Source organism: Lonchura striata, chromosome 28 (assembly GCF_046129695.1).
Source record: "Lonchura striata isolate bLonStr1 chromosome 28, bLonStr1.mat, whole genome shotgun sequence".
Classification (NCBI taxonomy): domain Eukaryota; kingdom Metazoa; phylum Chordata; class Aves; order Passeriformes; family Estrildidae; genus Lonchura; species Lonchura striata.
The window spans coordinates 7,753,778-7,776,208 of record NC_134630.1 but is presented as its reverse complement, the minus strand read 5'-3'; the positions used below and the strand labels follow the sequence as shown (position 1 = coordinate 7,776,208).

Sequence of the window (22,431 nt, the reverse complement as noted above, 5' to 3'; positions counted from 1 at the left end):
GCTCAATCCTGAATTTCTTGGGAATCTTCCACCCAAATTCGGCCGTTCCCAAACCCCGGGAAGCTCCAGGATTTTCCCTTCACATCCTTCCATTTCCACCCAAAATCCGGGGTCACAGAGCTGGGAAAAACCTGGAGTTTCCCAAAAATTCCTGCAAAAATCCCAGATATCCATCGGAATTTTTTCCCAGGAATTTCTTTTCCAACAATTCCACATTTTTATAAACAATAAATTGATGGAATTTCGAGGATTTAATCGGATTTTCCCATCCTTTCCTGGCTCTTGGGAATATTTGGATCCCATTTTCCAGAGGTTGGGAATGCTGCTGTGGATCCTGGATCCTAATTAGAATATTCAATTATGCAAATGAGATGCAGATGAGCTGTCGAAATAAATTTCTTTTTATTGCGGATTTTACAAAAATAAATTAAAAATAAATAAATTAACCCCCCCTCCCCCCCCTTTTCCTTCCTTTCCTGGAATTCCCACTCCAAGGAAAAAAATCAAAGGAAAAACCATTTCCGAATTTTTCCCTCCTCCAAAATTCCAGAGATTTTTTTGGGAAAGGGATGAAAAATTCCCCGGATTTGGGGCTTTTCCCTCTGGGAATTCTCTGCTCCGGAGGGAAATGGGATCCAAGCCATTCCCGGGGTTTTTTGGGATGGGCAGAGCGGGAAGATCCCGTGGGATGAGGGAGGGAAGAGGAGCCGGAGCCTCCTGGAGTTTTGGGGTCTCGGTTTCCCGGAATTCCCGACGTTCCCGGGGCTCCTTTTCCCGGGATTTGCTCTCCGGGATATTCCAGGGCAGATGGGCGGATTTGGATCCTCCCACATCCGCGTTCCCAAATCTGTCCCAGATTCCCAAATCCCCATCCCCAATCCCAAAATTCCATCCCCACATTCCCAAATTCCATTCCCAATTCCCAAATCTCCATCCCCAATCCCAAATCTCCATCCCCAATCCCAAATCTCCATCCCCAATCCCAAATCTCCATCCCCAATCCCAGTCTCCGTCCCCAGTTCCCAAATTTCCCTTCCCAGATCTCCATCCCACATTCCCAGATCTCCCCGATCCCACCGGGATTTTTCCTGCTCCCGAGCCTTTCCCTTGGGAATCCCGGATTCTCCCGCCCTTATTGCTCTGAAAAATGGCTTCGATTTGGGCTCCCGCTTCCCAAAAAGACCCCAAACCCCCAAATTCCATGGATTCTTTGAAATTCCATGGATTCTTTGAAAGAGGAGGGGGGGAAACCCCAAAAAAATTCCAACCTGATTTTTGGGAAGAGGGAACAGGAGGAGACTCGGGACCAACCCCCCCCCCCCCCCCCTCCCTTTTCCCAGTTTTTTTTTCCTGTTTTCCCAGATTTTTCCCTTTGGGAATGGATGTCCCCAGGTGCCACCAAGCGAAGCAGGGAAAGGAGGGAGCGCGTTCCCAGCAGGGATCCCGCTGGAGAAGCCGATCCCGGGAATGCCGGAATCCCGGGAATGCCGGGAATGCCGGAATGCCGGGAATGCCGGAATCCCGGGAATGCCGGAATCCGGGAATGCCGGAATCCCGGGAATGCCGGAATCCCGGGAATGCCGGAATCCCGGAATGCCGGAATCCCGGGAATGCCGGAATTCCTTCCCGCGGCAGCAGCGAAGCGGCTCCCACCCCCTCCCCCACTGCCCCCCCCTCATTGCGGCGGAATTCCAGGGAATTCGGAGCTGGAGCCGGGAACGGCCCGCGGGGATTTGGGATTTTTCTGGGAGAAGCGGCACCGGCGGCGGGATCGGGGTTGGGATTTAGTGCAAGAAACGCTGCCCATGCACGGGATTCCCGGGAAACGCGCCCCATTCCCGGCTGGAAATTCCCGGGAACGGTCTGCGGGATCCGGGATTCAGCACCCGGGATCGGGATCCGGGATTCAGCACCCGGGATCCGGGATTCAGCACCCGGGATCCGGGATTCAGCACCCGGGATTCGGGATTCAGCACCCGGGATTCGGGATCCGGGATTCAGCACCCGGGATCCGGGATTCAGCACCCGGGATCCGGGATTCAGCACCCGGGATTCGGGATCCGGGATTCAGCACCCGGGATCCGGGATTCAGCACCCGGGATCCGGGATTCAGCACCCGGGATCCGGGATTCAGCACCCGGGATTCGGGATCCGGGATTCAGCACCCGGGATCCGGGATTCAGCACCCGGGATCCGGGATTCAGCACCCGGGATCCGGGATTCGGGATCCGGGCGGGGGGAGCAGGGCTGAGGCACGGCTGAATCGGGCTCGTCCCGGGGATCCCGGGAATTCCCGGAATTCCAGGAGCGGGATGCGGCTCCCGGAGGATCCAAAGGCTGGAGCGCGGCGTCTCTGGGGTGAACCGGGAGTGTGGGAGAGTTTGGGATGCTCCAAAAAACCGGGATAACTGCCCCCGGTACCCATGGAAACCGGGATGCTCCAGAAAACCGGGATAACTCCCTCCGGTGAGCCTGGGAAGTTTCAGTACGCTCCAAAAACCGGGATGCTCCAGCCGCACCGGGATAACTCGCGCCCTGCTCCCGGTACCGGGATTTCGCCGCCTCGCCGCTCTCAGGCCTCCCCCGCTGTCCCCCCGCGGGCCCCGGGGCGGTGGCGGCGGCTCCGAGCGGTGGGACCGGGGGGAACCGGGGGGACACAGCCCGGGGGACCGGGGGCACACGGCGGGACACAGCACAGAGCACCGGAGCGGAGCGCGGCGCCGGCGGCCACCGGGCCCGGTGCGGCCCCGCGGGCGAGCGGCGGCGAGAGGCTCCCCACGGCCACGGCCGCGCGCAGCAGGGACCGGGCGGCTCCCGGAACCGCCGGAACCACCGGAGCCCCGCTCAGAACCGGGCACCGCCGCCCTCCTCCTCCTCCTCCTCTTCCTCCCGGTACACCGGCTCCCTGTGCTCCCGGAGTCCCGGTTAGAACCGGGCACCGCCGCCCTCCTCCTCCTCCTCCTCTTCCTCCCGGTACACCGGCTCCCTGTGCTCCCGGAGCCCCGCTCAGAACCGGGCACCGCCGCCCTCCTCCTCCTCCCCCCGGTTCACCCGTTCCCAGAGCTCCCGGAGCCCCGGTTAGAACCCGGCACCGCCGCCCTCCTCCTCCTCCTCCCCCCGGTTCACCGACTCCCCGTGCCCCCGGAGCTCCCGGAGCCCCGCTCAGCACCGGGCACCGCCGCCCTCCTCCTCCTCCTCCCCCCGGTTCACCGGCTCCCCGTGCCCCCGGAGCTCCCGGAGCCCCGCTCAGCACCGGGCACCGCCGCCCTCCTTCCCCACCCGGCTCCTCCCGACCCCCCAGACCCCCCGGAGCCGCCGGTCAGAGCCGGGCCCCGCCGCCCTCCTCCTCGGGCCGGTTCTCCGCTTCCTCCCGCGGCGCCTCCTCGTTGAGATGCGCCTTCCCGGGCGCCGCGTCCGCCCGGGGCTGCGGGGCCGCGGCGCCGTTGCCGCCGAGCGCTTCGGACTTGCCGAAGTTGAAGAGCTTGCCGGGGTTGAAGGGCTTGGTGGGCGACTGCGCCCGCTCGGTGCCCGCGTCCCGCCGCGCCTCGGGCGGCTTCAGGAACTTGAGGAAGGCCGGCAGCTTGTTCTCGGCGCCCGTGGGCGACTGCGGCGAGCGGGCGGCGGGGCCGGCGGCGGCGGGGCCGGCCAGGAAGCGGCCCTGCAGCGGGATGATCTGCTTCAGCTTCAGCACGTTGTTGGTGGCCAGCAGCGAGCTCGGCCGCTTGGGCTTGTCGGGGCCGTGCGCGGAGGAGCCGCCGGAGCTTTTGCCCTTGGGCTGGGAAACGAGGGTGGAAAATCGCGGGTTGGAATTGTAATGAAGGTTTGTAGGGAACGGGAATGCTCATTTGCAGTGCTGTCGGGGCTTCCTGCTTTTTAATGGGCGTGCGTCTCTTTGAGAACTTTTCATTTTTTTTTAATTACTTCTGTTAATTTCTATACGCATAGAATTTTATAATAGGTTGGTGCGTATTTATTTTGCTGATTTTATATTACAGTTAGTTATATTTGTACTTAGTCTTTGTTAGAAAGTACAGAAAGAACTCTTGGGTTACTTTGCTCCGTTTTAAGGTTTGAGGACTTTTTTATTTCCTATTTTCAGTGTGGAAATTTGCATTTTTTCTTTTAGCTGGGGCAGTTTTGCTGGGCTCAGTTACCGGACCAAGCAGCGTATTCAGCGGGTTTACCGTGGCCCGTTTTGCTCCGATTTAAGGGGTTTCGCCCTCGCTCCGCTCCCCGCTCACCTGGCCCTTGTCGTGCCCCGGGTCCGGTGGCGCGGCCTCGGCCCGGGCGGCCTCGTCGCGCTCGCGGCGCGCCTGGAGCTCGGCCTGGCGCTGCCGCTCCTCCTCCTCGCGCCGCCGGCGCTGCTGCTGCTGGAAGTGGTGCTGGGCCTGCCGCTCGTGCTTCTGGGGACACGGGGACACGGGGACAGGGGGACACGGGGACATGGGGACGTGAGGACACGGGGACACGGGGACATGGGGACAGGGGGACATGGGGACATGGGGACACGGGGACACGGGGACATGGGGACATGGGACATGGGGACACGGGGACATGGGACATGGGACATGGGGACACGGGGACACGGGGACAGGGGACATGGGGACATGGAGACATGGGGACACGGCCCAGGGACAGCGAGGGGACACGGGGACACGGGGACATGGGGACACGGGGACACAGGGGACATGGGACATGGGGACAGGGGACACGGCCCAGGGACAGCGAGGGGACATGGGGACACGGCCCGGGGACAGCGAGGGGACATGGGGACAGCGGGGACACGGAGGGGACACCAGGCATGGGACAGAGGGGACACGGAGGGGACACCGGGCGTGGCACAGGGAGAGGACACATCCAGGAGACGCTGGGCATGGGGACACCCCTGGGGCACAGCGAGGGGACACCGGGCAAGGGAACACACCAGGAGGGCCACTGGCCATGGGGACACCTCGGGGAGCCCAGTGATCCTGGGGACACTTTGGGGACCCTTGGGGACCCCTGGAGACACTTTAGGGAGCCTTGGGGACACTTTGGGGACACTTTGGGATGCCTGGGGACCCCTGGGGAGCCTTGGGGACCCCTGGGGACACTTTAGGGAGCCTTGGGGAGCCTTGGGGATACTTTGGGGACACTTTGGGATGCCTGGGGAGCCCTGGGGAGCCTTGGGGACCCCTGGAGACACTTTAGGGAGCCTTGGGGAGCCTTGGGGACACTTTGGGGACACTTTGGGACCCCTGGGGAGCCTTGGGGACACTTTGGGGACACTTTGGGACCCCTAGGGACCCCTGGGGAGCCTTGGGGACCCCTGGGGACACTTTAGGGAGCCTTGGGGAGCCTTGGGGACACTTTGGGGACCCTTGGGGACCCCTGGGGACGCCGTCCCGGCAGGAGCCACCTTGAAGGCCTCGCGGCGCTGGTACTCCAGCTTGGCCATCTCCTCGGCCACCCAGGCGGGGATGTCGGGAATGGCCACCTGGATGACGTACTTGAGGAGCAGGGCGAAGTGCTGGGGACACGGCAGGGGACACGGGACACAGCTCAGCATTCCCGGCATTCCCGAAATCCCGCCCTTCCATCCCAAAATCCCATTCTTTCCTTCCCAAAATCTGACATTTCCATCCCAAAATCCAGCCTTTCCTTCCCAACATCTGGCCCAGTGTGGGAACCCTGTGGTGACCCCAACCCTGCTGACCCCAGACCCTGGGGTGACCCTGGGGTGACCCCAATCCCCCTGACCCTATTGGAGACCCCAGACCCCGGGGTGACCCTGGGGTGACCCCTATCCCACTGAACCAATTGGGAGCCCCCAGACCCCTGGAGTGACCCCAACCCTGCTGATCCCACACCCCGGGGTGACCCCAATCCCCCTGACCCAACTGGGGACCCCACACCTCGGGGTGACCCCAATCCCACCAATCCAATTGGGGACCCCAGACCCCAGGGTGACCCCAATCCCCCTGACCCAACTGGGGACCCCACAGTCCAGGGTGACCCCAGGGGACCCCGGGGTGACCTCAGGGGCCCCCAGCCCCGCCGGGCCGGTACCTCCAGCACCACCACGGAGACGATGGCGCCCTCGGGGCTGAGCCAGGGGCAGAGGCGCCGCAGCTGCCCGCACTGCGCCAGCAGGTAGCAGTTCACCACGATGGCCAGCACGCCCATGGCCTCCATCACCGCCTGCAAGGGCCCGGATTTAATTGGTGTGTTAATTGGCGTGGGAAGGTTTGGTGGTGGTTGATTATTTACGAGCTTATTGGAATGCATTTTTTTGTTTTTTTTTTGTTGTGTCCCTGTGTCCCCATGTCCCTGCTGTGTCCCTGCTGTGTCCCCACGTCCCTATCCCTGTGTCCCCGCTGTGTCCCCATGTCCCCATGTCCCCACTGTCCTCATTGTCCCCATGTCCCTGCTGTGTCCCTGCTGTCCCCGCTGTGTCCCCATGTCCCCATGTCCCCACTGTCCTCACTGTCCCCATGTCCCTGCTGTCCCCACTGTGTCCCTGCTGTCCCTGTGTCCCCATCCCCGTGCCCCTGTTGTCCCTGTGTCCCCGCTGTGTCCTCAGTGTGTCCCCATGTCCCTGCTGTCCCTGCTGTGTCTCCACTGTGTCCCCGTGTCCCCACTGTCCTCATTGTCCCTGTTCCCTGCTGTCCCTGCTGTGACCCCATGTCCCTGTCCCCATGTCCCTGTGTCCCCGTGTCCCTGTCCCCACTGTGTCTCCATGTCCCTGTGTCCCTGCTGTCCCTGTGTCCCTGTCCCCGCTGTGTCCCCGCTGTGTCCCCGTGTCCCTGTCCCCACTGTCCCCGCTGTGTCCCCGTGTCCCTGTCCCCGCTGTGTCCCCGTGTCCCTGTCCCCGCTGTGTCCCCACTGTGTCCCTACTGTGTCCCCGTGTCCCTGTCCCTGCTGTGTCCCCACTGTGTCCCTGCTGTCCCTGCTGTGTCCCCGTGTCCCTGTCCCCACTGTCCCCGCTGTCCCCATGTCCCTGTCCCTGCTGTATCCCCGCTGTGTCCCCGTGTCCCCGTGTCCCTGTCCCCACTGTGTCCCCACTGTGTCCCCACTGTGTCCCCACTGTGTCTCCATGTCCCTGTGTCCCTGTCCCCGCTGTGTCCCCGTGTCCCCGTCCCCGTCCCTGTCCCCACCTGCCACTGGCCGATGCTGGCCACGCGCTGGCCGAAGGGTCTCTGCAGGCCGCTGCAGAGCTTGAAGGCGTCGCTGCGGATCTCGATGACGTTGTTGAGCAGTGCGCAGGCGGCCGCCAGCGGGAAGGCCGAGGAGAAGAGCACCACGTAGCCGAACTGGATGAACATCTCCTGGTAGTCCTGGAAGGTGTCCTGGGGACAGCGGTGCCACCGCCGGCGTCAGGGGGGGCTCCAGGGTGGGACACCTCGGGAAGGGACACCTCGGGAGGCCACCGGCCACAGGGACACCTCAGGGAGCCCACGGGACACCCTGGTGGTCCTGATGGCCACGGGGACACTTTGAGAGGCCACCAGCCCCAGGGACACCTTGGGGGTCCTGATGGCCACGGGGACACCTCGGGGAGCCCACGGGACACCTTGGGGAACCCAGCAGGTCCAGGGACAGGGGGACGAAGGGGACACAAGCCACCCACCTCGTACTTCTTCATGCAGCTCTCCACCTCGGCCTGCGTCAGCTGCGTGGAGTAATCCTCCTCGGGGGGGTCAATCCACGAGGCGCGGTTGCGCTTCCTCCCTTCCTCGTCGCCCTCCTCCTCCTCCCTCCTCCTCCTCCTCGCCGGCACCGCCGGCTCCGCCGCCCTGCCGGGGCTGCCGGGCTGCGCTTCGGCCTCCTCCTCCTCCTCGCAGAGCTCGAAGACGGCCGCGGGGTCCATGCCCTTCTCCACCATGGTGGGGCTGCCCTCCTCCAGGAAGGGCTCGTCCTCGGGGCCGGCGGGCTCCGCTCGCCGCTCGCCGCGCTCCACGAAGCTCACCCTCCGCAGCTTCAGCCCGCAGTCCAGCGCGCCCTCCTCCTCCTCGGCGTCCGAGCCGCGCCGCTCCCGCTGCTCCTCCTCGTCCTCGTCCTCCTCGGGCACGCCGCAGCCGCCGTTCAGACACTTCTTGCGGCCGCGGGGCGGCTCGGGCGGGCCGAGCGGGGCCGGCCGCGGGGCGAGCAGGCGGAGCAGGGCGCGGCCGAGCTGCCGCACGCCGCGCTCGCCGAGCCGGGCGCGGCGGAGGCGCCGGTACAGGTGCGGCTGCGACACCTCCCGCACGTTCTGCAGCAGCTGCCGCGTGATCAGCAGCGTGGCCAGCGTCTGCGGGGACACGGCGGCCACGCTGTCACCCCGGCCCCGGCCGTGTCCCCCCGGCCTGGCCCGCGGGGCTCCTGTCCGCTTCAGCGCCGCCTGCTCCTCCCCGCTGTCCCCGGTGTCCCCCGGCTGTCCCCGCTCCTCCTGTGCCATCCCTGCTCCTCCCCGCTGTCCCCGGTGTCCTCGGTGCTGTCCCTGCTCCTCCCCGCTGTCCCCGGTGTCCCCGTGCTGTCCCTGCTCCTCCCCGCTGTCCCCGGTGTCCCGGTGCTGTCCCTGCTCCTCCCCGCTGTCCCGTACTCCTCCCCTGCTGTCCCCGGCTGTCCCCTGTCTGTCCCCAGCTGTCCCCGGCTGTCCCCAGCTGTCCCCCGGTGTCCCCTCGTGTCCCCTGGTGTCCCCAGCTGTCCCCCTGTCTGTCCCCCGGCTGTCCCCCAGCTGTCCCCGGCTGTCCCCAGCTGTCCCCCGGTGTCCCCTCGTGTCCCCTGGTGTCCCCAGCTGTCCCCGGCTGTCCCTGGGCTGTCCCCGTGCTGTCCCCAGCTGTCCCCCAGCTGTCCCCAGGTTTCCCCCGGCTGTCCCCTGTCTGTCCCCAGCTGTCCCCAAGCTGTCCCCGACTGTCCCCTGCTGTCCCCCGGCTGTCCCTGGGCTGTCCCCTGTCTGTCCCCAGCTGTCCCCGGCTGTCCCTGGGCTGTCCCCTGTCTGTCCCCTGTCTGTCCCCAGCTGTCCCCGGCTGTCCCCTGTCTGTCCCCAGCTGTCCCCGGCTGTCCCCAGCTGTCCCCCGGTGTCCCCTCGTGTCCCCTGGTGTCCCCAGCTGTCCCCCTGTCTGTCCCCCGGCTGTCCCCCAGCTGTCCCCAGCTGTCCCCCGGTGTCCCCTCGTGTCCCCTGGTGTCCCCAGCTGTCCCCCTGTCTGTCCCCCGGCTGTCCCCGTGCTGTCCCCAGCTGTCCCCCAGCTGTCCCCAGGTTTCCCCCGGCTGTCCCCTGTCTGTCCCCAGCTGTCCCCAAGCTGTCCCCGACTGTCCCCTGCTGTCCCCCGGCTGTCCCCTGTCTGTCCCCTGTCTGTCCCCGACTGTCCCCTGCTGTCCCCAGCTGTCCCCCTGTCTGTCCCCTGCTGTCCCCCAGCTGTCCCTGGGCTGTCCCCTGTCTGTCCCCAGCTGTCCCCTGTCTGTCCCCTGCTGTCCCCTGTCTGTCCCCGGCTGTCCCCCGGTGTCCCCGCGCTCCTACTTTGGATAGTGCCAGGGTCCAGCAAAGGCGCAGGAGGCGCCTGAGGAAGATGAGGGAGAGGTGGAGGTGGAGGAGGATGGAGGGGAGCAGAGCCTCCCGGAGCTGCCGCGCGAGGCTCTGCGACAGGGACAGGATGAGCAGGAGCTGCGGAAGGGACACAAGGGACACCAACACCAGGGACACCACGGACACCAGGGACACCAGGGACACCACAGGGACACCAACACCAGGGACACCACAGGGACACCACGGGGACACCACGGACACCAGGGACACCAGGGACACAAGGGACACCAACACCAGGGACACCACGGGGACACCAGGGACACCAGGGACACCACAGGGACACCAGGAACACCACGGGGACACCACGGGGACACCAGGGACACCAGGGACACCAACACCAGGGACACCACGGGGACACCACAGGGACACCAGGGACACCAGGGACACCACAGGGACACCAGGAACACCACGGGGACACCACGGGGACACCAGGAACACCACGGGGACACCACGGACACCAGGGACACCAACACCAGGGACACCAGGGACACCACGGGGACACCACAGGGACACCAGGGACACCAGGGACACAAGGGACACCAACACCAGGGACACCACGGGGACACCACGGACACCACAGGGACACCAGGAACACCACAGGGACACCAGGGACACCACAGGGACACCAGGGACACCACGGGGACACCACAGGGACACAGAGATGTGGCCGTGAGCCGTGCTGGGCGCCTGAGCCGCGCCTCGGCGGGGACACGCGTGGGGACACCGGGGGATGCGGTGGTGGTGGTGGTGGTGGTGGAGGGGTGCTGGGGACACTCTGGGGACACCGGCCACCCCGGCAGGGTCCCCTCACCTCCTTGAGGCGCTCCATGTCCTTGAGGTAGAATCCGATGTAGAAAAGGCTCAGGTAGGAATTGACGAACTGGAACTGGTGGTGACAGGGGGGTGGCAGCTCGGTCACCTCGGAGTCACCTCGGTGTCACCTCGGCGTCCCCTCTGTGACAGCTCCAGCCCCATCTGTCACCTCTGCAGCTGCCAAGACCCCTCGGGTCCCCTCTGTCCCTCCTGGACCTTTCTGGTCCCCTCTGTCCCTCACCGAGAGCCACTGGGACCCCTCCAGTCCCCCCCAGTGTCCCCTCAGCAAGAGCTGCCAGGACCTCTCCAGTCCCCCAGTGTCCCCCATGTCACCTGTCCCCCCAGTGCCCCCTGTGTCCCCAGTCCCCCCAGACCCCCCAGTGTCCCCCATGTCCCCAGTCCCCCCAGTCCCCCCCGTGTCCCCTGTCCCCTGTCCCCTCACCAGGACGATTTTGATGATCAGGTGTTTCTCGTAGGCGCTCTGCAGCCGATAATTCTCTGCAGGGCACGGGCGGGGTCAGGGGGGCTCGGGGGGTCCCAGGGCCACCCCGGGGCCACCCCAGGGTCCCCAACGCACCCATGTCATTGAGCCACAAGGCCACTTTCTTGTAGAGCTCGTCACAGGCGGTGACAATGACGGCCAGGATGATTTTGGGCAGGAAGCGAAGGACGCGCGGCAGCTCCTGAACGCTGAGCACGAACTCCTGTGGGGACAGGGACGGGACAGGGAGGGGACAGGGACAGGGATGGGACAGGGAAGGGACAGGGATGGGACAGGGACAGGGACGGGACAGAGGGGACATGGATGGGACAGGGACAGGGACAGGGATGGGGACAGGGAGACAATCAGGGCAGGATCACGAACAGAATCAAGCCCAGCACCAGGAGCAGGAGCAGCGCCACTGTCCCCGTCCCCAGCACCTCTGTCCCCGTCCCCAGCACCACTGTCCCCGTCCCCAGCGCCACTGTCCCTGTCCCCAGCACCTCTGTCCCCGTCCCCAGTGCCACAGTCCCCGTCCCCAGTGCCACAGTCCCCGTCCCCAGCACCACTGTCCCTGTCCCCAGTGCCACTGTCCCCATCCCCAGCACCTCTGTCCCCATCCCCAGCACCTCTGTCCCCGTCCCCAGCACCTCTGTCCCCGTCCCCAGTGCCACTGTCCCTGTCCCCAGCACCTCTGTCCCTGTCCCCAGCACCTCTGTCCCCGTCCCCAGTGCCACTGTCCCTGTCCCCAGTGCCACTGTCCCTGTCCCCAGCACCACTGTCACAGTCCCCAGCACCTCTGTCCCCGTCCCCAGTGCCACTGTCCCTGTCCCCAGTGCCACTGTCCCTGTCCCCAGCACCACTGTCACAGTCCCCAGCACCTCTGTCCCCGTCCCCAGCACCTCTGTCCCCGTCCCCAGCGGCAGCGCGGCCGCGGGCCGGGCCCCACCTGGAGCTGGAAGCAGCCGAGCATGAGGAGGAAGACGAGGGCGAGGCAGGCCAGGCACACCGGGAGGCTGACGAGGCTCTGGAACAGGAGGCGCTTCCAGGGCGGGTAGTAGAACTCCTCGGCGCTGGTGACGGGGCTGATGCGCCTCGTGCCCTGTGGAGCACGGCCGTGGCACCCGGTGCCCGCGCAGCCCCGGGGACGGGTGCCCCAAGGGACCCCAAAGGGGTGGGACACCCCCAAAGGGGTGGGAGCATCCAAAGGGATGGGATCATCCAAAGGGATGGGATCATCCAAAGGGATGGGACACCCCAAAGGGATGGGATCATCCAAAGGGATGGGATCATCCAAAGGGATGGGACACCCCAAAGGGATGGGATACCCCAAAAGGGATGGGATACCCCAAAAGGGATGGGACACCCCAAAAGGGATGGGATCATCCAAAGGGATGGGATACCCCAAAAGGGATGGGACCCCCAAAAGGGATGGGATCATCCAAAGGGATGGGATCATCCAAAGGGATGGGACACCCCAAAGGGATGGGATACCCCAAAAGGGATGGGATACCCCAAAAGGGATGGGACACCCCAAAAGGGATGGGATCATCCAAAGGGATGGGACACCCCAAAAGGGATGGGACCCCCAAAAGGGATGGGACACCCCAAAAGGGATGGGATCATCCAAAGGAATGGGACACCCCAAAAGGGATGGGACCCCCAAAAGGGATGGGACACCCCAAAGGGATGGGATCATCCAAAGGGATGGGATCCCCCAAAAGGGATGGGACCCCCCAAAAGGGACAGAATCCCCCAGGACTGGGACCCCCTCGTGGGTTGGGATCCCCCAGGGGCCGGGACCCCTCCCAAGGGCCCCAGTGCCGGGGTCTGACCCGGAACTGGGGCCGGGGCTCCTCCAGGGACTCCGCGGGCGTGTCCAGCGTCCCCCACTTGTAGGCGAACTCGGCGCCGCGGCGCTTCCACTCCTCCAGGAACAGCGTGGCCCAGACCACGTTGAAGATGGCGAAGACCACGCAGGAGATGTCCTGGCTGGTCTGGGGGACGGACGGCGCCGACTGCAGCGGGGCCGGTCCCCTCCCGGCCCCAACAGCCCCCAAACCCAGCCCCGGGGCGTTGGGAGTCCCCCCAGCCTGCAGGGAACGGCTGGGGGGGATTGAGGGAAAAGTGGGAGGAAGAGGGAGGGGATCCCTCAGGGAAGGAGGGGAACCCCCCAAGGAGAGATGGTAACCCCAAGGAAGGATGGAGAACCCCCCAAGGAGAGATGGGAACCCCACAAGGATGGATGGGAACCCCACAAGGATGGATGGGAACCCCAAAGAGGGATGGGAACCCTCCAGGGAGGGATGGGAACCCAAGGAGAGATGGGAACCCACAAGGAGAGATGAGAACCCACAAGGAGGATGGGAACCCACAAGGAGAGATGAGAACCCACAAGGAGGATGGGAACCCCTTAAGGATGGATGAGAACCCCACAAGGAGGGATGGGAACCCTCCAGGGAGGGATGGGAACCCCAAGAGGGAATGGAAAACCCCACAAGGAGAGATGGGAACCCTTCAGGGAGGGATGGGAACCCCACAAGGAGAGATGGGAACCCTCCAGCGAGGGGCTGGGAACCCTCCAGGGAGGTCGGGAGCCCCCCGTGAGCCTGAAGGCCCCACCTGGTCGCTGTCGGTGAAGGTGTAGAGGATGGAGCCGAACACGGCCGGGTACACCATGGCTGAGGTGTAGAAGCCCAGCCAGGCAAAGTACATGGCGATCTTCACCCCAAAATAGTCACAGATGTCATCTGGGCGGGGCACAGGGGACATCAGCGGGGCTGGGACCCCAAACCCCCGCTGGGGTCACCCCAAACGAACCCCAAGAAGCCTCCTGGGCTCTCACCGAGCGGCTGCGCCTCGCACACCGCCTGCACCCAGGACTTCATCAGGCGCTTGAGGATCCTCTGCTCGTGCAGCGGGAAGAGCTGCTGGATCACGCCCCGCGCCGCCAGCTCCGGGACTGGCCCCGGGGACACGCGTCAGGGACACGGGGACACGGCCGGGGACACGCGGCCACCCGCGTGGCCCCGCTGTGGGGGAGGAGGGATGGGGACAGAGGGGACAGTGGGGACAGAGGGACAGTGGGGACAGTGGGGACAGAGGGACAGTGGGGACAGTGGGGATAGAGTGGACAGAGGGGACAGAGGGACAGTGGGGACAGAGGGACAGAGGGGACAGAGGGACAGTGGGGACAGAGGGACAGTGGGGACAGTTCTGTGCCCACCATGATCCTACAAACCCTGCCCAGGGATGGGAACAGGGGGTCAGGGACACTGGGGACAGCGGGGACACGGCCAGCCCCCCCCAGGACCCCACTGCCACCCCACATGGCCCTGGGCTGGTGGGGCTGGGACAGGGACAGTGGGGACAGGGACAGTGGGGACAGGGACAATGGGGGCTCTGTGCCCGCCATGACCCCGCAGTGGCAGTGCCACGGGAGCCCTGGCAGTGCCACCGGTGCCCTGGCAGTGCCACCGGTGCCCCGGCAGTTCCACCCGTGCCCCGGCAGTTCCACCCGTGCCCCGGCAGTGCCACCGGTGCCCCGGCAGTGCCACCGGTGCCCCGGCAGTGCCACGGGAGCCCTGGCAGTGCCACCCGTGCCCCGGCAGTTCCACCCGTGCCCCGGCAGTGCCACCCGTGCCCCGGCAGTGCCAGGCGTGCCGCACTCACTGATGGGCTGTCCCTCCAGGAAGTGGATGTTGTGCAGGGACTCGCCCTGCTTGGCCCGCAGGTTCTCCAGCCAGTAGCGGATGATGCTCTGCCGCTCCTGCGGGACGTGCTGGCATGTCCCTGGCATGTCCCTGGCATGTCCCTGGCATGTCCCTGGCATGATCCTGGTGTGTCCCCGGCGTGTCCCCGGTGTGTTCCCAGCGTGTACCCACCATGTCCCCAGCATGTCCCTGGCGTGTACCCACCATGTCTCCGGTGTATCCCTGGCATGTCCCTGGCATGTCCCTGGCGTGTACCCACCATGTCCCCGGTGTATCCCTGGCATGTCCCTGGCATGTCCCTGGCGTGTTCCCGGTGTGTTCCCGGTGTGTCCCCGGTGTGCTCCCAGCGTGTCCCCACCATGTCCCCACCATGTCCCCGGCCCTGTCCCCAGTGCTGGGGGTGGCTGAATCCTCACCCAACCTCCCCATGTCCCCTGTCCCCATAATCCCATATACTCATATCCCATATCCAATATCCCCATAATTCCATATTCCCACACCCCATACCCCATATCCCATACCCCGTATCCCATATCCCATACCCCATATCCCACACCCCATATCCCATATCCCATATCCCATATCCCACATCCCATATCCCATACCCCATATCCCATATCCCATATCCCATACCCCATACCCCATATCCCACACCCCATATCCCATATCCCATACCCCATACCCCATATCTCACACCCCATACCCCATATCCCATACCCCATATCCCATATCCCATACCCCATATCCCATATCCCATACCCCATACCCCATATCCCATACCCCATATCCCATACCCCATATCCCATATCCCATATCCCATATCCCATATCCCATACCCCATATCCCATATCCCATATCCCATATCCCATACCCCATATCCCATATCCCATATCCAATATCCCATATCCAATATCCCATACCCCATATCCCATATCCCATATCCCATACCCCATATCCCATATCCCATACCCCATATCCCATATCCCATATCCCATATCCCACACCCCGTACCCCTCACCCCGTACCCCGTACCCCTCAGCCCGTCCCCGGGGCCCACCTGGGAGCTGAAGAAGCCGAGCTCGTTCTCGATGTTCTCGTAGATGTAATCCTCCTCGCAGGAGAAGCCGCGCATGCCGCCCCCGAACTCGGCCTTCACCGGCTTGCGCAGCCCCATCTCGTCCGCCCCGCGCAGCAAACTGGAACCCCAAAAACCCGCTCAGCCTTTGCATCTCGTCCACCCCACACAGCAAACTGGAACCCCAAAAACCCCGCTCAGCCTTTGCATCTCATCCACCCCGTGCAGCAAACTGGAACCCCAAAAACCCGCTCAGCCTTTGCATCTCATCCACCCCGTGCAGCAAACTGGAACCCCAAAAAACCCCACTCAGCCTTTGCATCTCGTCCACCCCGCACAGGAAACTGGAACCCCAAAAACCCCACTCAGCCTTTGCATCTCGTCCACCCCGCACAGGAAACTGGAACCCCAAAAACCCGCTCAGGCTTTGCATCTCGTCCACCCCGCACAGGAAACTGGAACCCCAAAAACCCCACTCAGCCTTTGCATCTCATCCACCCCGCACAGCAAACTGGAACCCCAAATCCCGCTCAGGCTTTGCATCTCATCCACCCCGCACAGCAAACTGGAACCCCAAAAAAACCCGATCAGCCTTTGCATCTCGTCCTCCCCGCGCAGCAAATTGGAACCCCAAAAACCCGCTCAGGCTTTGCAGGGATGGCACGTTCGTTCATTGTTACAGCGCCAGTGCGGGGACCTTTCCCCTTCAATGGACGTGTGCAAGCCCGAGAACTCCCACTCCTTTTTATCACCCTCAACTAATTACCCTTAATTAATAAATGAATTCATATAATTTCACAATAGGTTCATGCATATTCTTCTGCTGATGTCGACAGCTGGTTACATTTGTACTCAGCTTTTGTCAGAAAGTACAGAAAGAACTCCTGGGTCACTCTGAGCTGTTTCAAGGTCCGAGGAGTCTTTCTTATCTCTTATCTCTTATCTTTTTAGTGTGGAAATTTGCATTCTTGATGGAAATTAGAATTTGTGTAATTCTTAGCTGGGGCAACTTTGCTGGTGCTGCAGTTACCAGACTAAACAGCATACTTCACTTCTGTTAGCGAGCCCAAATTTGGATTTCACCTGCATTTAAACGGATTTCTACCCTGTTACATTTTCTGTCTGTCTCAACAGCACTGGGGACACGCGGGGGACACTCTGGGACACGCGGGGGACACGCGGGGGACACGCTGGGGACAGCACGCACCTCTCGTAGGTGGCGGTGACGAAGAAGGCGTAGACGCGCGTGTGGCGGTGGTGCCGCACCTGCACGATCAGCTCGGGGATGCCCAGGCGGATGTGGTTCAGCAGCCACAGCAGCGTGTGGTCATCCGTGCTGTCTGCGGGGACAGCGCCGCGCGTGTCCCGACACGGTGTCCCTGTCCCCAGCCTGCCGCGTGTCCCTGTCCCGGTCCCCAAACCCCCAGGTGTCCCTCATCCCTGTCCCCAAACCCCCAGGTGTCCCTGTCCTGGTCCCCAAACCCCCAGGTGTCCCTCATCCCTGTCCCCAAACCCCCAGGTGTCCCTGTCCTGGTCCCCAAACCCCCAGGTGTCCCTCATCCCTGTCCCCAAACCCCCAGGTGTCCCTGTCCTGGTCCCCAAACCCCCAGGTGTCCCTCATCCCTGTTCTCATCCCCCCAGGTGTCCCTGTCCCAGTCCTCACCCGTCCCCATGTCCCTCATCCCGCTCCCCATCCATCCACACATTCCCCATCCCTTCCCACACCCCCATCCCTCCTCACATCCCTCATTCCTCCCAAGATCCCACGTCCCCCTCCCGCCCCAATCCCCCATCCCCAATCCCCCATCCCCAATCCCCCATCCCCAATCCCCAATCCCAAATCCCCAATCCCCCATTCCCCATCTCCCATCCCTAATCTTCCACCCCCAATCCCCCATCCCCCATCCCCACCGCCACCTCCCGGGCTCCCCCCACCATCCCCACCCCCTCCTACCTCGGCTATCCCAGATTTTCCTGGGTACATCCCTATCCTGGATTCCCCAGTCACACCCCGAATCCCGGATTTCCCAGTCCCACCCGATCCCGGTTTTGCCGGTCCCACCCCAATCCCGGTTTTCCCAGTCCTACCCGATCCCGGTTTTCCCGGTCCCCCCCCGATCCCGGTTTTCCCGGTCCCGGTTTCCCGTCCCTACCCGGGAATGTCATGAGCACGTCGCAGTTCTCCGTGGGCACGGTTTTCATCCAGGCCTTGTGGGACATGATGTAGCGCCCGGCCTGGAGCAGCCGCTTCCCGAAGAGTTTATCTGCCGGGGGAGGCGGGCAGGGATCAGGATCCCCGGGCAGCGGATCCCAGACGGCCCCGGAGCCCCGGGACCCCGCGGGACCGCCCCGGGACCCCGCGGGACCGCCCCGGGACCCCGCGGGACCGCCCCGGGACCCCGCGGGACCGCCCCGGGACCCCGCGGGACCGCCCCGGGACCCCGCGGGACCGCCCCGGGCCGCCCCCAGCCCGGCCGTGCCGGGTCACGGCATCGGATTTCTCCTGCGGAAAATCCCCAAACCGGCACCGACAGCTGCGGGGAGGAGCCCCAACGCCGCGGGATGTCCCCTCGGAGCGTCCCCAAGGCTCTCGGCTCCTCCCGCTGCTCCGGGGGACGGCGAAGCGCAGCAGGAGCGGGGATCGGGAGCCGCAGCCGGTCTCCATGGAGACGGGGATGGATGGGGAGGGATGGGCACGGTCCCGGTGGCGGCGGCACCGCGGGGACGCGGCCGCCGTCCCCGGGCCCGCCGTCCCCAGAGCGCCGCCCCGGGAGGGTGGGGACAGGGGGGCACCCCAAAAAATCCACCCGCAGCTGGCGGGGACGGAGGTCCCCGATGGCGTGGGGACCCCCCGTTTGTCGCTTCCCCTCGTGCCTCAGTGTCCCCTCGTGCCTCAGTGTCCCCTCGTGCCTCAGTGTCCCCTCCTCGGCCGGGGACGTCGCGGTGCCCCAGGGCTGGGAAGGGCTCGGGGTGGCGGAAACCGCGGGGGAAAACAGGAAATGCCAGAGCCGCTGATGCCAGGGAAGGCACCCCAAACCCTCGGCTGGGAACCCCCAAACTCCGCGCCCCGCTGGGCTCTGAAAGGCTGCGCTGGCCCCGAGCTGCGGGTGGCACTTGGGGACAGCGCCAGGCTGCCAGCCGCCCCGCGGTGTCCTGCCCTGGGGTGCGGGGGAAATGGGGTGCCAGGGTGAGGGGCAGTGGGGTGCCCGGCTACCAGGGACTTGGGGTTTAGGGGTGCCAGGGTATCGGGATGCCAGGGGTATCAAGGTATTGGGTGCCAGGGCGCCGAGGTGTTGGGGTGCAGGTATTTCAGGGTGCAGGTATTTCAGGGTGCAGGTATTTCAGGGTGCAGGTATTAGCATGCCAGTGTTTCAGGCTGCAGGTATTTCAGGGTGCCAGTCAGGGTGCAGGTATTTCAGGCTGCAGGCATTTCAGGGTGCCAGTGTTTCAGGGTGCCAATGTTTTAGGGTGCAGCTATTTTAGGGTGCCAGTGTTTTAGGCTGCAGGTATTTCAGGGTGCCAGTCAGGGTGGAGGTATTTCAGGGTGCCAGTGTTTCAGGGTGCCAATGTTTTATGGTGCAGCTATTTCAGGGTACCAGTGTTTCAGGGTGCAGGTATTTTAGGGTGCAGGTATTTCAGGGTGCCAGTGTTTCAGGGTGCCAGTGTTTCAGGGTGCCAGGCCATCGAGATATGACCCTGCGGGGCTACCAGCATGCCCGGCGGGCACAGGGCGCTGGTGGCAGTGGCACAGGGCGCTGGTGGCAGTGGCACAGGGTGCTGGTGGCAGTGGCACAGGGCGCTGGTGGCAGTGGCACAGGGCACTGGTGGCAGTGGCATAGGGTGCTGGTGGCGCTGGCACAGGGCGCTGGTGGCGCTGGCACAGGGCACTGGTGGCAGTGGCACAGGGCGCTGGAGGCAGTGGCACAGGGCGCTGGCACAGGGCGATGGTGGCAGTGGCACAGGGCGCTGGTGGCCCTGGCACAGGGCACTGGTGGCAGTGGCACAGGGCGCTGGTGGCGCTGGCACAGGGCACTGGTGGCAGTGGCACAGGGCGCTGGAGGCAGTGGCACAGGGCGCTGGCACAGGGCGATGGTGGCAGTGGCACAGGGCGCTGGTGGCGGTGGCACAGGGCGCTGGAGGCAGTGGCACAGGGCGCTGGCACAGGGCACTGGTGGCAGTGGCACAGGGCGCTGGTGGCGGTGGCACAGGGCACTGGTGGCGGTGGCACAGGGCGTTGGTGGCAGTGGCACAGGGCAATGGTGGCAGTGGCACAGGGCGCTGGCACAGGGCGATGGTGGCAGTGGCACAGGGCGCTGGCACAGGGCACTGGTGGCGGTGGCACAGGGCGTTGGTGGCAGTGGCACAGGGCAATGGTGGCAGTGGCACAGGGCAATGGTGGCAGTGGCACAGGGCGCTGGTGGCGGTGGCACAGGGCGCTGGTGGCGGTGGCACAGGGCACTGGTGGCGGTGGCACAGGGCGCTGGTGGCGGTGGCACAGGGCACTGGTGGCGGTGGCACAGGGCGTTGGTGGCAGTGGCACAGGGCAATGGTGGCAGTGGCACAGGGCGCTGGTGGCGGTGGCACAGGGTGCTGGTGGCGGTGGCACAGGGCACTGGTGGCGGTGGAGGCAGTGGCACAGGGCGCTGGTGGCGCTGGCACAGGGCACTGGTAGCGGTGCCACAGGGCGCTGGTGGCGGTGGCCGTGCCACCCTGCCGGGCAGCCGGGTGACGCGGCCGGGCTGAGCTCACCCACGCTGCATTATTCATGTCCTGCCCGCAGCGGTGCCACCCGGCGCGGGCACCCGCGGCACTGCCACCCGCGTGGGGCAATGCCCGCCCCGGGGCACAGAGCCGGGCCCGGGGGGCTTTCCCTGCCCAAGGTCACGGGGAGCGGGGGTCCCCAGCACCCCCGGGCTGGCCCGGTTTGGGGGTGACCGCCACCCGCCGTCCCCGCAGCCGCTCCCGACGCGCGGTGCCACCACCCAAGCGGCGCCCGGGGCTCGGCGGGGCCGGCGCGCCCTGTGCCACCCCCGGGTCCCCCCCGCTCGTCCCCGATTGCCGCCGGCCGTGCCGCTCACCTTGGCTCCCGGGCTAAGGTCACCGGAGCTGCGGCGTGGCGGGGACCGGCGCGGCCCGGGACCGAGCGGTGTCCCCGGGGGGGGCACGAAGTGGGTCACCCACCCGCGCCGGGAGCCCCGCTCGGTGGCACGGCCGCCACCGGGCCCTGCCGCCCGCCGCGCCGCGGGGACCCCGAGCGGGGGACGGCGGGGGAGGAGACCCCCGCGACAGCGTGGGGACAGCGACACAAAGGCTGCCAGCTGCGCCACCCCCCGCGGGCCGGGGGCACGGGCCTGGCCGGGGACAAAACCTTCCCGGGGCGGGGGACACCGGGGCCGTGGCGATGTCACCGGTGACGCGGGGACACCGAGCCCGCTGCCAGCCCCATCCCGGGGGGGCTCGGGGCGGGGGGGGTGACACAAAATCAGCCGCGACCACCGGAGAGCCACAGACCCCCCATGAGGCGGGACCCCCACGGGCGGGGGGCTCGGAGCCGTGCCGGTACCGGGGGATGCTCAGAGCTCCACCGGCAGCACCGACACCGCCCCCCCCCCCGCCCGGGGCGGTCCCGGGGAGCCGCATCCGCAGCGAGCCGCATCCCGGCCCGCCCCGTGCGCCCTCCCGGTTCTCCCGCAGCCCCCCCGCAGCCGCCGGTTCCCGTACCCAGCACTCCGGTGGGGGCCGCCGGTTCCGCTCGCTCCTCCGCGGCCGGGGCCCGCCGGGGCCGCTCTCCGTCCTGCGCCGCGGCCGGCGGCTCGGGCATGCTGCGGGGCTCGGCGGCGGCGGAGCGCGCCGGTGCATGGGGCCGCCGGGGCCGCCGGGGCCGCCGCTGCCGCCGCCGGGGCCGCCGCCGCTGCCGGTGCGGGCGGGAGGAGGAGGAGGAGGAGGAGGAGGAGGAGGAGGGACAAAGGCGGCGGAGCGGAGCGCGGGGCTCCCGGCGCCTTTAACGCCCCGTTCGGCCACGCGTGTCCGGCCGCGCCCCGCGTGGGGGGGTCCCGGGGGGATCGCGGGGGGCGGCTCCGCCCGGCGGCGGCACCGGAGCGAGCCCGCGGCGGCACCGGAGCGTCCCCCCGGTGCGTGCCCCGGCTCGCCGTGCCCCTCCGCCCCGCCGCGCTCCGCCCGTGCCCGCCGCCGTGCCCGGTGCCGCCGCCGTGCCCCCGGTGCCCCCCCAGCGCCACCCCCACCCCGCCGCTCCCGGTAACCCGAGCGGGGTGAGCGCCGCCCGGTGACATTTCGGGTGACCCCCCCATCCCCCCAAACCCCCCCAAGGCTCGGAGCCCCCCCGGCTTGTGGGGACCGGGGCCCGGTGCCAGCCCGGCCGCTCGGTGCCACCGGGGAATGCCCCCGCCGCTGGCGCCGCGGCTGGCACGGGGGGCACGGGGACACGGGGGACACGGGGACACGGGGACACGGGGACACGGGGGACACGGGGGACACGGGGGGCACGGGGGGACACGGGGGGAAACGGGGGGAAACGGGGGGAAACGGGGGGCACGGGGGACACGGGGACACGGGGGACACGGGGGGACACGGGGGACACGGGGGGCACGGGGGGACACGGGGGGAAACGGGGGGCACCGGGGGCACCGGGGCCGGTCCTGTCCATCCCTGCCTGGGCCCCAGCCTCTCCCAGTCCGTCCCAGTTTATCCCAGTCTGTCCCTGTCTGTATCCCTGCTGGAAGCCGAGCCGAGATTTTGGGAATCAGGACAGAGATAGGCATAATAATAATAATAATAATAATAATAA

At 65.9% G+C, this 22,431-nt stretch overlaps 1 protein-coding gene across 1 annotated transcript; it reads right to left on the bottom strand.

The window, feature by feature from the left end:
* Nucleotides 1-3,319: 3,319 nt before the first annotated feature.
* Nucleotides 3,320-21,448, bottom strand: ANO8 (anoctamin 8). The gene is made up of 19 exons (XM_077788748.1): nucleotides 21,348-21,448; nucleotides 17,780-17,890; nucleotides 16,834-16,966; nucleotides 15,609-15,747; nucleotides 14,511-14,607; nucleotides 13,684-13,800; nucleotides 13,461-13,588; nucleotides 12,674-12,835; nucleotides 11,788-11,940; nucleotides 10,935-11,061; nucleotides 10,800-10,855; nucleotides 10,356-10,430; nucleotides 9,479-9,622; nucleotides 7,610-8,269; nucleotides 7,137-7,328; nucleotides 6,049-6,180; nucleotides 5,399-5,509; nucleotides 4,242-4,403; nucleotides 3,320-3,775 (listed from the first exon to the last, which is right to left on the bottom strand). The coding sequence occupies exons 1-19, from the start codon at nucleotides 21,445-21,447 to the stop codon at nucleotides 3,320-3,322; spliced, it is 3,255 nt and encodes a 1,084-aa protein (XP_077644874.1). The 5' UTR covers nucleotide 21,448.
* Between the last annotated feature and the right edge of the window lie 983 nt (nucleotides 21,449-22,431).

Coding starts and splice junctions, on each gene's coding strand:
- ANO8 (XM_077788748.1), bottom strand. CDS start 21,447: ATGCCCGAGCCGCCGGCCGCGGCGCAGGACGGAGAGCGGCCCCGGCGG. Junction 12,836..13,460: donor CCTTCACCGACAGCGACCAG/GTGGGGCCTTCA, acceptor TCCGTCCCCCAG/ACCAGCCAGGACATCTCCTG. Junction 10,431..10,799: donor TGATCATCAAAATCGTCCTG/GTGAGGGGACAG, acceptor TGTCACCACCAG/TTCCAGTTCGTCAATTCCTA.